At 40.0% G+C, this 13,052-nt stretch overlaps 3 protein-coding genes across 3 annotated transcripts; 2 read left to right on the top strand and 1 right to left on the bottom strand.

The window, feature by feature from the left end:
* Window positions 1-432: 432 nt before the first annotated feature.
* On the top strand, window positions 433-1,084 carry LOC127782284 (SEED MATURATION PROTEIN 1). The gene has a single exon (XM_052309423.1). It carries the CDS (start codon window positions 535-537, stop codon window positions 841-843), a length of 309 nt encoding a protein of 102 aa, XP_052165383.1. The 5' UTR covers window positions 433-534; the 3' UTR covers window positions 844-1,084.
* A 1,487-nt stretch (window positions 1,085-2,571) lies between these two features.
* LOC127782277 (receptor homology region, transmembrane domain- and RING domain-containing protein 2) lies at window positions 2,572-6,753 on the bottom strand. Its single transcript, XM_052309411.1, has 5 exons — window positions 6,527-6,753; window positions 5,762-6,018; window positions 5,143-5,367; window positions 4,387-4,791; window positions 2,572-3,818 (listed from the first exon to the last, which is right to left on the bottom strand). The coding sequence occupies exons 2-5, from the start codon at window positions 6,000-6,002 to the stop codon at window positions 3,202-3,204; spliced, it is 1,488 nt and encodes a 495-aa protein (XP_052165371.1). The 5' UTR covers window positions 6,003-6,018; window positions 6,527-6,753; the 3' UTR covers window positions 2,572-3,201.
* Window positions 6,754-8,633: 1,880 nt separating this feature from the next.
* Window positions 8,634-11,414, top strand: LOC127782282 (uncharacterized). The gene is made up of 4 exons (XM_052309421.1): window positions 8,634-8,905; window positions 9,961-10,066; window positions 10,701-10,849; window positions 10,934-11,414. The coding sequence occupies exons 1-4, from the start codon at window positions 8,714-8,716 to the stop codon at window positions 11,027-11,029; spliced, it is 543 nt and encodes a 180-aa protein (XP_052165381.1). The 5' UTR covers window positions 8,634-8,713; the 3' UTR covers window positions 11,030-11,414.
* The last annotated feature ends 1,638 nt before the right edge of the window (window positions 11,415-13,052 follow it).

The following is a 13,052-nucleotide window of genomic DNA, read 5'->3' as shown; positions in this document are numbered from 1 at the left end:
TACTAAAATTTAGCATATTTTAGACTTATGCAATATGTATATTTTATACTATATATATATATATAATATTATATTATAGAGGTAACCTTGCTCTCTATCAAATGAAATGAAGAGGTAATTAACCATACTCAAAGACAAAATTGGCTGTGTGAATTGGCTTGCTAGCTCTGTCCTTATTTGCATTTTCTGTCCATCGACTGACTGTATTTGGCGATGGAGGTCGGTGCAGGAGTACACGCGGAGGCTGGTCGTCATGGATCATGGAGATGAGTTTATTGCAGAGAGTTCTAGAGAGTGTACGTAGGCGCGTAAATCAACAGGTAGCGTCCACGTCGCTGCTGCGTGTCCTCGCATCAGCTTTCATCACTTCAATTCCCTATATATATATATATGTGTGGGTGTATTCTGTTCCTTCATAACAAATTAAAGGCGATCATCGATCGCTTAACTAATTATATATATATCCAGCCAGCCGCATCAGGAGAGATCGATCATATACATCGATCGAAGAGAGAGAGAGAGAGAGTAATTAACATGGCGACGAGCAAGAAGGAGGTGAGGCACGGCACGGCCCAGGCGAAGGTGAACGGTGACGACGAGATGCTACGGACTGGCTTCATCAACGGCACCCCGCTCGAGGCCGGCAAGGTCGCTGACTCCCAGCCCGTCGATCTCTTCGACCAGGCTCGCCGCGTCTCCCAGCAGCAGCAGCATCGTCCGGAGGAGGAAGAAGATGAGGCCGGCTGCAGGAAGATCGCAGAGTCGGAGCCCGTGGACCTCTTGTCCGACGCCGGCCGCGTCGCGCATCAGCAGCAGCACAAGGTGGTGGGCCGCCAAGCGTAATCGCGCCCTGCCCCGCCTTCAAGCATATGCACATGCGTGCTGCAGCTCTAGCTAGAACCGTCTCCTCTCCTCTCCTCTCCTGCTAATTAAGCCAGGCCGTATACGTATGTGTGTATGTAATACTAGTACGAATAATGCATAGTACTACTATGCGACAAGCTGCTAGCTAGTAGCTAGCCTTTTTTTTTTCAAATAGAACTATATAATCCATGATCATCGCCTCGGTCGATATATAATTACTCTCTCCTTCTCTTCTCTTCCTCTTTCTACATTAATCATCGTATAATTATCTAAAATTTCTTAAATTAATCAGCATATAACTGAAATTGGAAACTAAAATTGTTATTGTTCATCATATAACGAATTTCATCATAGTATAATTAATAAAGGATTATAACTAATAAAATATGAAAAATGTGTGCATGCTTGGATGCTAATGTTTAATTGGTAAGGTCTTGTATGCTAATGTGTAATTGGTAAGGTGTTTTAAGATACCTGTATCGTGGGAGAAATATGTGTATCGTGTCTTGATGCGATTTAAATTATTCTTGTTCTCTGATGCTGTTTAAATTAGCATTGGTCTTATTGGTTAATTTGGAATGGAGAGTAGTAACTTAGCTAAAAGGTAGCAAGAAGTTCCACCGGCCACCGTCCGCCTCTCGGCCACTACTCTCGACGGCGTCCGAGAGAGAGGAAGAGGGGAAAGAGAAGTGTCAGATCTACTGGGAGAGTGAAAGAGTACCATAGGTGGGCCGTCTCAGGGGTATTAAAATAATATTGAGCGAAAATATTTCTATACAAAAAAAATAAAAATGGTATTTTGATAAACACCTCTCAGTAGTTTAGGATGTCATTTCAATAACTCATTTTGAAGCGATGGTATTTCAGCGAAACCACTCTTTTGCGATTGTATAATCCTAATTTTCTCATCAAAAGGACTAATGGATTTTAGTTTTAATATATATTTTAGTCTTTTTAATCATTCCTGTTTAGATTTAATGCGATTGTATAATCCTAATTTTCTCATTTTAGTCCTTTTAATCATCCCTATTTAGATTTAGTGCGATTGTATATATAATCCTAATTTTCCCATAGAAAGGACTAATGGATTTTAGTTTAATATACATTTTAGTCCTTTTAATCATCTCTGTTTAGATTCTTAGCGACTGAAATGAAGAAACTTACGGATAAATCCCATAAACCAAACATGGCCCTATCTAAGCGCCGCTCTCTCTCTATCTCTATGCTCTAAAAGGCCTGCATTATTTCAAATGCAGGAACTCCCGGACGGTAATTGGTACTGTCATAATTGTAGCCGTAAAAGTACACGTTGCGCTCTTGTAAAAAAGATTCAAAGGCATTAATTAAACAGTTTAATCAAATACCTGGTAACAAGTCCAGAAGAAAATTCTCAGTTAAATAAGTAAAAAGGCACAACAAGCAACGAATCAAAAGTTTGCATGAAGCGTTTCAAGCATCAGGACCTCCAGAAATCTTATGGAAAACCTCCACCAAACTGGCATTATAAGAGGTGACCTCTCCCATTTCTGATGTCAGAAACGAAACAGTTTTAGACATCTGTCCCACGTCTAAACTTGTATTTCAGTGAACATAGGGTTAAGTTTAGAATTCTCCATCAGCTAACCTAGCGTAAACATGCTCTAGAATTTTCAGGTACAGTTGATCTTGAAAGGAAGAACGAAGCAACAAAAACACACTTGCACAAATATCCAAGATCAGAATAAGTATTAGAAAGTTTCGCAAAAAAGAATAAATATTAGAGAGCTACAAAACATTCACCGACTAACAGATTATTGCTAAGCTGTAACATTTATACGCATGACAAAATAACTAATGTAAAAGAAACACACCATTACACCAACTCTAAAGTCATCACCTATAATACAAGCCTCAAACAATACGCAAAGTCAAACCATTCCTTGTAGACTGATGGATATTTGCTTCTTCAGCAAAACTCAGCAAGTCTTTCTTCGATTTAAGATCACCAATTTCCCCTCCGTACAGACAATGTAAGTAACCTTGTTGAATCACAATGGTGGCTGGCACGAAATAGTTCCATGAATGAACTTTGCATGAACCTGCCAGTTTTGTGTCGCATAGGATTTTTCTGTTTTATTTGCATCTCCCAGGAACAAATCTAGCAGGGGCTTGCACAAATGCTCATGAAACAGTGAACTTCGTAAGATCAATCAGCATCTTGGTAGCGACTGATCCGATGTCACAGCAGACAAGCTTCCATCAGAATCAAGACAATGCTGTACATAGGCCTGACGTAATGATCGAGTTAAACCGCAGCTGATAGACTTCTCCTGATTCGCCATTGTACTGCTACTGACTCTATTGTGGCGACTGGAGCACCATAGTAGACAGGCTTGGCCCTGACTCGGTGCGGTGCATCAGGTAAGAACGTTGCTGGCCCAAAGAGCTATGATAATAACTCGGAGATCCATGGTGAGAACGGGAATCATGGGATAAACCCAGGCTGGCAGATCCATAGTCAGAACGAGAAACATGTGGTATTGTATACCTGATGTTGATCGGTAGAGACAAATGGCCACTTCTTAGAGAATGCATGGATGCTTGGTGCGGAGTGTGAGACCATTGTGATGACATATTTGCAAGATCTACATTGCTTCTACTCGTACTAATATAAGGTGAGTTAGTGTAATATCTTTGAAGGTTATAATTGCGGGGGGCACTGGAAATGGAGTAAGCGCGGGATGTGGACTGTGATGAAGGATGACGTCTTATTGGCCTAGGGGGAGATACTGCCACCGTTGACCGAAAAGAAGACAAATCTGTTGATTCAGCAGGCAGATGAATAACAGAAGAAAGCAAAGGGGTGGACTCCGATGCAGGGGGTTTTGAGGTTCCAGCACTTGCATCTCGCTTGCACACAGGGCAGAATGTCTTCCACGAGGTCAACCACATGTCCACACAAGTCGCATGGAACTCTGTAAAAGCGAAACAACCAAAGTCTCAGGACACATGTCAAAAATAATACCACATAGAAGAGGGATCAACTAAAATGCAATACTCAACTATCTAAAGCAGTTGCATTAAATGGATGCAGTAATCATTTCATATGAATTACATTGTGGAATCACTAAATGATCATCTTGTCACAAGCAATGCTGTGGAACCATCCACCAACGCAACTAAAAATTCAGAGATAAAGCACTGTTGCCAAGATTTACTCCGCTATGGAATCAGGAATAAAATGAAATCCAGCGAGCACATATTTAATTGAGTTGGCATCTCAAGCAGCAAAGGAAACAAATAGATAAACCAATATTGATCTTGATGGAAGATTTTATCAATCACGCCAGAACAGCACTTCTATTAATCCTAGTAATGCTAAGTTGCGTTTGTATCCATAAATCCTAATATGTAAAAGGCAATATCTGCTAGAAACAGATTAATCTGGCTGTACAAAACATGAAGACAGTGAGAACCCAAATCATCAAGTCTGACAAAGCTATTCTAAAATAACTGTGATCTTTAAATGTGAGAGGAACATACTGTGACGACAAGGCAACACTCTTAGCTTTTCTCCAAAACTGTAGTCTTCCAAGCAAATGGCACAAGATGACGATGTACTATTGTCTTCTTGCACTTTTGTAAAAATAAGACTTGGCATTGCTTTAACCAATTGACTGCTCATTCCATGAAATTCCCGGGTTACAGGAATCCTTCCCCTGTCCCGCCTTATCTGGTGTCTCCTCACAAAGAAACAAGTAGCTAGAACAGCAGCCATAGCAAGCAGTGATGTGAAAGAAATTGCCATGATAGACCAAGCTGAGTTTTCATATACTGGTAGTATCCACACCTCTACATCACTTTGACCTGAATATTTCTTCAAAACCTCTCCTGAAGCCTTAGAGAGGAATACCGCATATATGTAGATCCCGGACGAGCTCCCAGCCACTGTAACAATTTCTAGTCAAAACTCAAATGGCTATTGCATATGTATGCACAGAGCAAGTAATATATCCAGTTTATACAAGGATGCTGATTATTGCTTCTTCTTCTTTTTGTTTTTTTAAAAGGGTGCTAATTATTCCTACAATTTACATCTTGTGACATAGACATGATGAAAATTCTTTTTCAGCCATCCCTAACATGTAGCTAAGAAAGTATCATGATACATTATAAACGATCAGATCAAAGCACAGAAACACTTTTTTATATGTAATAATCACGGGTGACATATCGTTAGACATAAGAAAATTGATTTCAGGACCATAAGAGACATAGGGTAGATTCGAGTAGAATTACTTGAAACCAGGACACCACTGTCTTCATCATCATATACTATCACAGCCTTAAATCCGGCATTCTGTGCATTTCTAACTTTATCGTCAAATTGGCAGCCACCTCGTATGACCAGTGCAAATGGTGAAACAGGACCATTGGCTGCTTTCTTTCTCAATGGACTACATGCATCCAGAGGTTCCACAGCGTAAATTGCACCATTTACACCTGAATCTTTCACTTCTGGAGCTGCAAGTGATTGATATGCCAATAAGTTGTCCATAACACAAATAGAATGATGCAGGCACTAGTATAGCACTGCGCACTAAGCCACTAACAAATGTAAAGAAACATGCAAATAGCTAGAGAAGAATTAGTAAAAGCTAATACAGGTACAACAGCTAGAAGACCCATACAGTACAACTAGCATGATGCAAGAAAAGCAATCATCCCATTCATCAATTGTCACACAAGATTAGCAGCATTTGTTTAGGAAACAAACTAGTGTAATATCCAAATAAATATTCATAACCTATAGAGGCAGCACGTAACATAAAAACAATTAACGTTTACTCTGCAGTGCCTGCATTGGTTGTTGATCAGTAGTGAAATGCAAGGATACTTGGTAAGTTGTAGCACTCACTAAAAGTTGCCTCGACATCATCAAATGACAAGGTAGTGTTATTCGCTATTAGCACCACATTGCAAGCCCCCTGTTGGGCCATGAGACAAATGACTGCGCAAAACAAAAGGGGAAATCCCCCTCCTTTTGTACAGTTCATCTTATTAGAGCAATTCTCCTTTGGCAATACTATAGTACAGAAGAGTGAATTCAGAAGCGCCACTTTGGAACTTAAAACCGCTTCACTTGAACAGCAATTCATCGATCAGCTAAAAGTCCTGCAAAATTGAGCCAGCGAAATAAACATACGGAACATTTCATCATGCACAGGTCCAAAACAATCTTTGTAGCATCGCAGCAAAGGAAAAATCCTATAGTAGCAAAACAGAGAGGCTAAAACAGTTCCTCTCTCACAGGAGGAGCAAGATATTTTTACCCCTGATGAGGCTCTGACGAGAACTTAACCATCCTCTTCTCAAATTTTGCCCCAAAATTGAGCAATCTCCAAAAACCAACAAAATTACTACCCAATTTGTTGCACTGGATCACCACCGGAACACTAAATGAATGGTGGTGGTTTGGGAGGAAAGACGGCACCTTTAGCTCGGAATCACGCAAGAGGAACACTAAGATGAGCCCTAACCCGTTCCAATAAGAGAATATCACCATATCAGATCAAGATGAGGCAACGAGGAAGGCCCAATCCCAACACTCGCGGGACGTTCCACCCCCAAAAAAAAAAAAGAAAAAAAAAACGCAACCGGTGGAAGAGGAAAAAGGGCGAACCTTTGGCGGATTTGCAAGGCAGGGAAAGCGGAGAAGGGAAGGGGAAGAAGAATCAGTAGGTGTGGAGGGAGAGCAGAGAGCAGAGAGGCGGCGTGGGGATGGAGACGTCGGCTGCCATGAGCATGAGCATGAGAGATTAAGGGAGGCGACGACGGTGAGGCTGAGAGATGCGAAATGGAAGCTCAAATTGGCCTCCCTCTTGAGTCTTGAGTTGATTCCATCCATCTGCATCAGATTTATTGTCCGACCCTCTCTGTCATCATCTATCTCAATCCCTCTACAATTTTTGGAACCTCCTGTGTTATTCTCTGAAATACAAAAAATCAATTATTCATTTGTGTTTTACAATTTGCCACGTAGTACTGACTCTGGGAAATTTGGAATATCAGGTGATTTCGCTATGCTCCTAATGGGTATCACTGTTCGGAATTGGAATAATATAAGTAGCTATAAATAAAAGAAAGTAGTAGTAGTTGCAGTATGTGGTGTTCAGGAAATACGCAGTATATTTTCCCTTAAAAACGTACTACTAGTATTTTATTTGCAGCATATTTATCATGTGACATATTTTCTTACTCGGTTGTTCTCTACCAGAGAAAATAAGGGTACGCACAATTTTTCATCTGACAATTCAACGGGGCCGGCTTTAGCTACAGTTTAGGTATTTGACAGTAAAGAATGATGGCAATTGCAATTGGCACTGTTGTGCTACTCTGACCAGAACAGCCATGTCTGATGTTTTCATGGGTATCTACATACTCCTCCGTTTCGAAATGTTTAAAACTTTTTAGAACATATTTGACCATTCATCTTATTTAAAAAATTTAAGTAATTATTAATTCTTTTTTTATCATTTGATTCATTGTTAAATATATTTTTATGTAGACATATAATTTTACATATTTCACAAAAGTTTTTGAATAAGATGAACGGTCAAACATGTGCTAAAAAGTCAATGGTGTCAAACATTTCGAAACGGAGCGAGTATGTGAAACAAATCAGCATGTGGCCTTGCAAGGGAAGAGAGCAGTAATCTGTGTGCTAAATAGAATACTCCAGTTTTCTTCTATACCGCCGTTTTCCTCTGGACTCTGCGACTGCATTGGAGATGTTGAGCCATATAAAAGAAAACAAATCCGATGACAACTCTCTCTCCTGCCCTAATAACATCATCCAGATCATGCTGCGAGGTACTCTACTCCACAGAGCACAGCTACCGCCTGAAATCCAACATTATTATGCACTGTAATTTACTGGTACAGGTGTAAGCTCATCTGTAGTAGTAGTTAGCTTCCTTGCTGAATTGCTTTGTCTAGAATTGCTGATCAAATTGCTGGCTTGGTTTTACGGGGCCATTAATTGCTCTTTCTTCAATACGACGACGATTGATTAAGGAGTACTTAGAGCAGGTACAATAGCAGGCTACAAGCCAGCTGTAAATATATTTTAAAAAAAATTAGGAGAGGTAAGGGTAGCGGGGCTCTAGATTTGTAGCCAGCTGTAGCACGGACTCCAAGACGCAATGTGTGTATGACAGATGGGACCAGATATTAATTGTGTAGTATGTGACTATTATATGAATGAGCTATTAGATTGGCTATAGATGAATTGGAGCTAGTAGTTGGCTATACTATTAAACTTGTTCTTAAAGCAAGTTTAGCAGTATAACCAACTATTAGCTCCAATTCATGTATAATCAATCTAATAGCTCATTCATTCATACAATAGTTAGCTACAAGCATATACTATACCATTAATATATGGTCCTACCTCTCATACACATGTAATATATTAGAGTCTGTGCTGCAACTGGCTATAAATTTATAGCCCGTTTTCCTTCTCTCTTCTCCTTTTTACGTGTGCTTATAGCCGATTTGTAGCCTGCTATTAGTCGCTCTTATTAAGCTAAGAATAGATTGTTTGCTCACGTTAACATAGCAACATCTGGAAGTGGAAGACACGCGGAAGATGGTGAGAAACTGTGATATAATCACTACTCGAGAGTTGTAGAGAGAGAATTTTCGAGAACATATACTGTATATAGGTGGCTGACGTGTGGGCCCCGATCAGCAGAAGAGGGGGCTTTTATTTATTTATTTAATTATTTTCTCTCATCTCGTCTTTTCCGCAACCTTGGATCGATCTCACTCGCCTCTCTCTCGAGTCTTCCTTGGACTCGCCGGAGAGATGGGCGACGCGGCGTCGTCGGCGTCGGCGGCGGAGATGGTGGGGCGCGCGGTGGGTGAGGTGCGGGAGGCGCTGAACGAGCACGCCGACGTGGTGGCGGAGCTCTTTGGGCGCGTCTCCTCCGACCTCCGCTCCGGATTCCGCCCCGCCCTCGACTCCTTCCTCGGCTTCTTCCACGCCGTCGACTGGAAGGTCGGTTTCTTTCTTATAGCCTTCTTGCCCCCCATCTGCCCTGGATCTACCTGGGATCTAACTTCCCACTTCAACCTTTTGCTCCTCAATCATCAAGTAATTAAATAATGTAAGAAAATTCGTTCCCCTGCCTCGCGCGCATCAATATCAGTATGATAGATTAGACAAGACAAGTGAAAAGCAATAGGGCTACCTGATACAGTATATAGTTGAGGGCTTATCAAAGGGAGTAGTGCTAGTTTAGCAAATGAATGACGACACCCACCTTGTGATGCTTGCTATTCATCCAAAATCCCACAAAAAAAGATGATGCATGCTTCTTGTGACGGATCTAACTATATAATTTCTATGGCGATAATTCTTTGCCCCAATCAACAATATTGAGTGCCTGTCTTTCCTATGTACATGAAACCATCGATAGATGGAGAAAACTAATGAGCTTTGGGTTTTTTACAAGTGTACTGTACTGTGTAGTCATACCATGCTTACGGAATGACATATCTAATCTATTTTGTTTTCTTCACAAGCAAAGAGGTAGCCCTCTCCCTTTCCATTATCATAAACACAACGCAACAGCTCTAACATCTCAGGGAAATTATAAAATAAAGGAACATGTCTAATCTACTATCGGGACGTGATACCATACCTGAGTTTTCGCATGCTTTGCACTGTCATGCTATGTTGCTCCATCTATGCCGACAGGCCATCCGTGTACCATGTTGCTGGGGAAAGCCTCCTTGACCCAGTCAACCATACACCTTGAATTTCTAGTTCCTTCCTTTTCTCAAAACAAGGAATACTAAATGAAAGCTAATATAGGTAGTTGGAATTGTAAAATGAATAACCAACTGCACACTATCCGTGGTATTAAAGACAAACAAAATTCAGTGGTGACCCGAATACTTTGGGTAGTGGATATCCATATTTTGCTACATCTAATTTGCCTTCACGTTTAATTGTCTGTTTCGTCAACCTAGCAAACATTTAGTAAATGCAATATCTCATCGTATCAATTTTTATGTCTGTGCTATAATCTTTATTATTCCCTTCATCAGGAACCTTGGTTGATCAGCATGTTAATTTTTCATGCCATTCTGCTGCTGGTAACAATCATCTCAAGGAGAAATGTCAACTTCCAACTTATCTTGTCAGCTTTAACATGTAAGTTTTGATTTGTCTTGGTTGCTGATATTGTCCTGCATGGTTCTCCTGCAATTTTATAATGTTTATTGAATGCTTATATTCACATAAATACTATTATCCTTTTTTCCTATATTCTGCTGGTATCATATTAAATGTTATACTCTACCAACCATAATTGTCTTGTTTTTATGTGCTTTCTAACTTAACGTTTTCCCTCAAATGTGGATAGAGGTTCCCTAAAACCATAAAAAAAACAACATATTTGTGTGGAGTTCTACCTACTTGCTTAAATTTAATGTAAGTTTCTTTAGTGGTAGAACCTTCTGAGTTATACATTGGTAGGAATATTGAACAAGTTACTGGCGAATTATGTCAATTAATGCACTGTAAACCTTTCCAGATTCTTGTTCCATGCAGTAGATGTGAAGGGCATGCATTGCTCTTGTTTCAGCTATCTTCAGCATGAATTAACTATATGTTAGGATGAATATCTCAACCCTAGTTTGCAAGACGATAGCGGAGCATTAGTGAAAATTCTCTTTCATATTCTGACACATGTTATTTTGTACGTTTCATCAATTTTAAAGAATGAATTTATTTCTGGTATGCTAGCTTACTATTTTATTTACCTGCTCTTGTTGGTTTGGTGCAGTTTCTGGTGTATTTCTCGCTGAGAGAATAAATACATTCTTAGGGCAACACTGGAAGAGCTTCTCAAGCCAGAATTATTTTGATCCCCAAGGTCTGTTCATTTCAGTTGTCTGGTCTGGACCCCTCCTTTTGATAACGATCCTTATTTTGGTAAGTGCATGTCTCATCCAGTTGATCATTTCTGTCTTCCATCCCGTGCATTGTGGGCAACTGTTTCTTGTCTTGTTTCTGTAGGTGAACACTCTTGTCACACTCTGCCTGCTGATGGTAAGATGGAAAAGGGCGGAGCTTAGGCACCGTGCTCGTGAGGTTCGTAACAAGCAGGATTGATCTTAAGCTACCTGAAAAGCTGAAACTACGCAGTTTGGTGGCCAGCAGACAAGTTGCTTCCCTTGGACTGTTGATCTAACCGAAGGAATTTTTTTGTGTGAACTTACCATGTGTAGACATGTAGCAGTCGTTCACAAAAACAGTGTTTATTTAGGGATCATTTCACATTTGAAGAAATCATGGCCAGAGGCCCAGAGCTTGACTCTGCCTGTAGCTTGTGTATTCCCACGCATTCTTGTTTTTCATGCGAAGGCAGGAGTCGAGTTACTGTATTTGCTGAAATATGTGTAATAGGGCAAATCCTTTTTCCATTGAGAATCTGGCTCCATGAATGACAGGGTATTTTGCAATTGTAATACTTATTCAATAACTCATTTTGATTTAACACCTGTGTCTTCTCTGAGTGTGATTATGAATACGGGTCACTTTTGAGTTCCTGAAGCAATTTTCCAGCACATTTCCTCTCACTTTATTTCCTCATTAGCATCCAAAAGGCTTTCATTTTTCAAATATGTAGATGGTTGGAATAAGTTACGATTCCTGGTTTTATTATCATTAGGAGGCCGTGATAGTGGTTGGGGCGGTAGTAAAAGTGATTTGATACGACGGCCGTGTTTATGCCCTTTTCAATGAAAGGTGGAAACTGAAAATAAATGCAAAGTTATTTGTGTGGACCGTAAAGCATAACAAGATCCTAAAAAACAATAACATTGGCTAAGAGAGGATTTGCCACATCATACGGTCTGCAACTCTGCATATTCTAAACCTAACATGCTGAAACAATCACACAATAATTTGCTGCTTCTATGCCCTTTTGCTCATGGAGTTTAATTTGGGCTATAAACTTGTATTCCCATGTAGGAGAAATAAATTCAACAGCCTAGTCCTAAGGAGTATTTGAGAAGAAGAAGAAGAAACAGAGAATTAAGGACAAAAGAGGGTTCACCTTTGAAATGGAAGAGAATCCTCCGGTCATAACACTTCTTCCTTCCCAATTTTCTCATTTTTGGTTTCTCAGAGAATTTGACACGTGTTCAGTCTATTTTGCAAAAACTCCTCATCTGTATACATAATCTCAAACAAGCCCTCGCACTAGCTGACAACTCGTTTTATTTTTCGTAAAAAGCCCTCGTATTTTCACGAAATACAATGAGAATAAGAGAAATTCCTCTTATAAGGATATCATTGTAAAAATTCCATAAAATTACGAGGGTTCTCCATAAAAATTCCACCCTACCTAGCACTGAACTATTCCTCTTCCTATTCTCCTGAGTTCTGATCTCCTCCCAACGCTTGATGCATATCGGTGCCAGCTACGACCACTTGTGCCCCACTCCGGCACCGGCCCTCCCCCTCCTCCACCGGCGCCAACCCTCCCCTCCTCCTTCCCCTCCTAAGGTGGAGCGACCGGAGGTGAATACCAAACAAAGATGGAGTGCATTCGCATTCTTAGCTTAGGTATGTAGTTTTTTTTGGGCAATTGCAAATTTACTACTACTCTGAATCGTTATTGCAAGACTGCCACTAGAAAATTGTAAAAATGTCCTTGTTTCACCTTACTTGCGTAAAAATGTCCTTGTTTCACCTTACTTGCGTGAGAGTTATGGTAATGTGTTTGATATGGTAATGTGGATGAAGGATGGAAATAAGTTTATGATAATTATTCAAGGACATAAACTGATGAATTAAAACTAGAAAGTAGAAATATTGACATAAAAAGTCCTCTAAGAAGATAGAGTAAGCATAGTTCAACCGATTATTTTTCTTTAGAAGAATCTGTCCACTCAGATTCAAGTTCTAGATTTAATATATGCGCTCGTATTTACAGCTATTTTCTTATAGTGGTAGGCGACGTGCCTATCAAGAATAAGACATGTATGCTCATCAGTGTTAGGAAACGATAGGCAAATAAACGACAAATAACAATAGATCAATCACATAAGACACGAGATTTAATGTAGAAAACTCCCAAAACAAGAGAGAAAAACCATGGGCGCCAGTCAGCAAAATATCTTCACTATAT

This window comes from Oryza glaberrima, chromosome 8, assembly GCF_000147395.1.
Source record: "Oryza glaberrima chromosome 8, OglaRS2, whole genome shotgun sequence".
NCBI classification, from domain to species: Eukaryota; Viridiplantae; Streptophyta; class Magnoliopsida; order Poales; family Poaceae; genus Oryza; species Oryza glaberrima.
The sequence above is the reverse complement of the archived record's forward strand: the minus strand, read 5'-3'. Positions and strand labels throughout refer to the sequence as shown.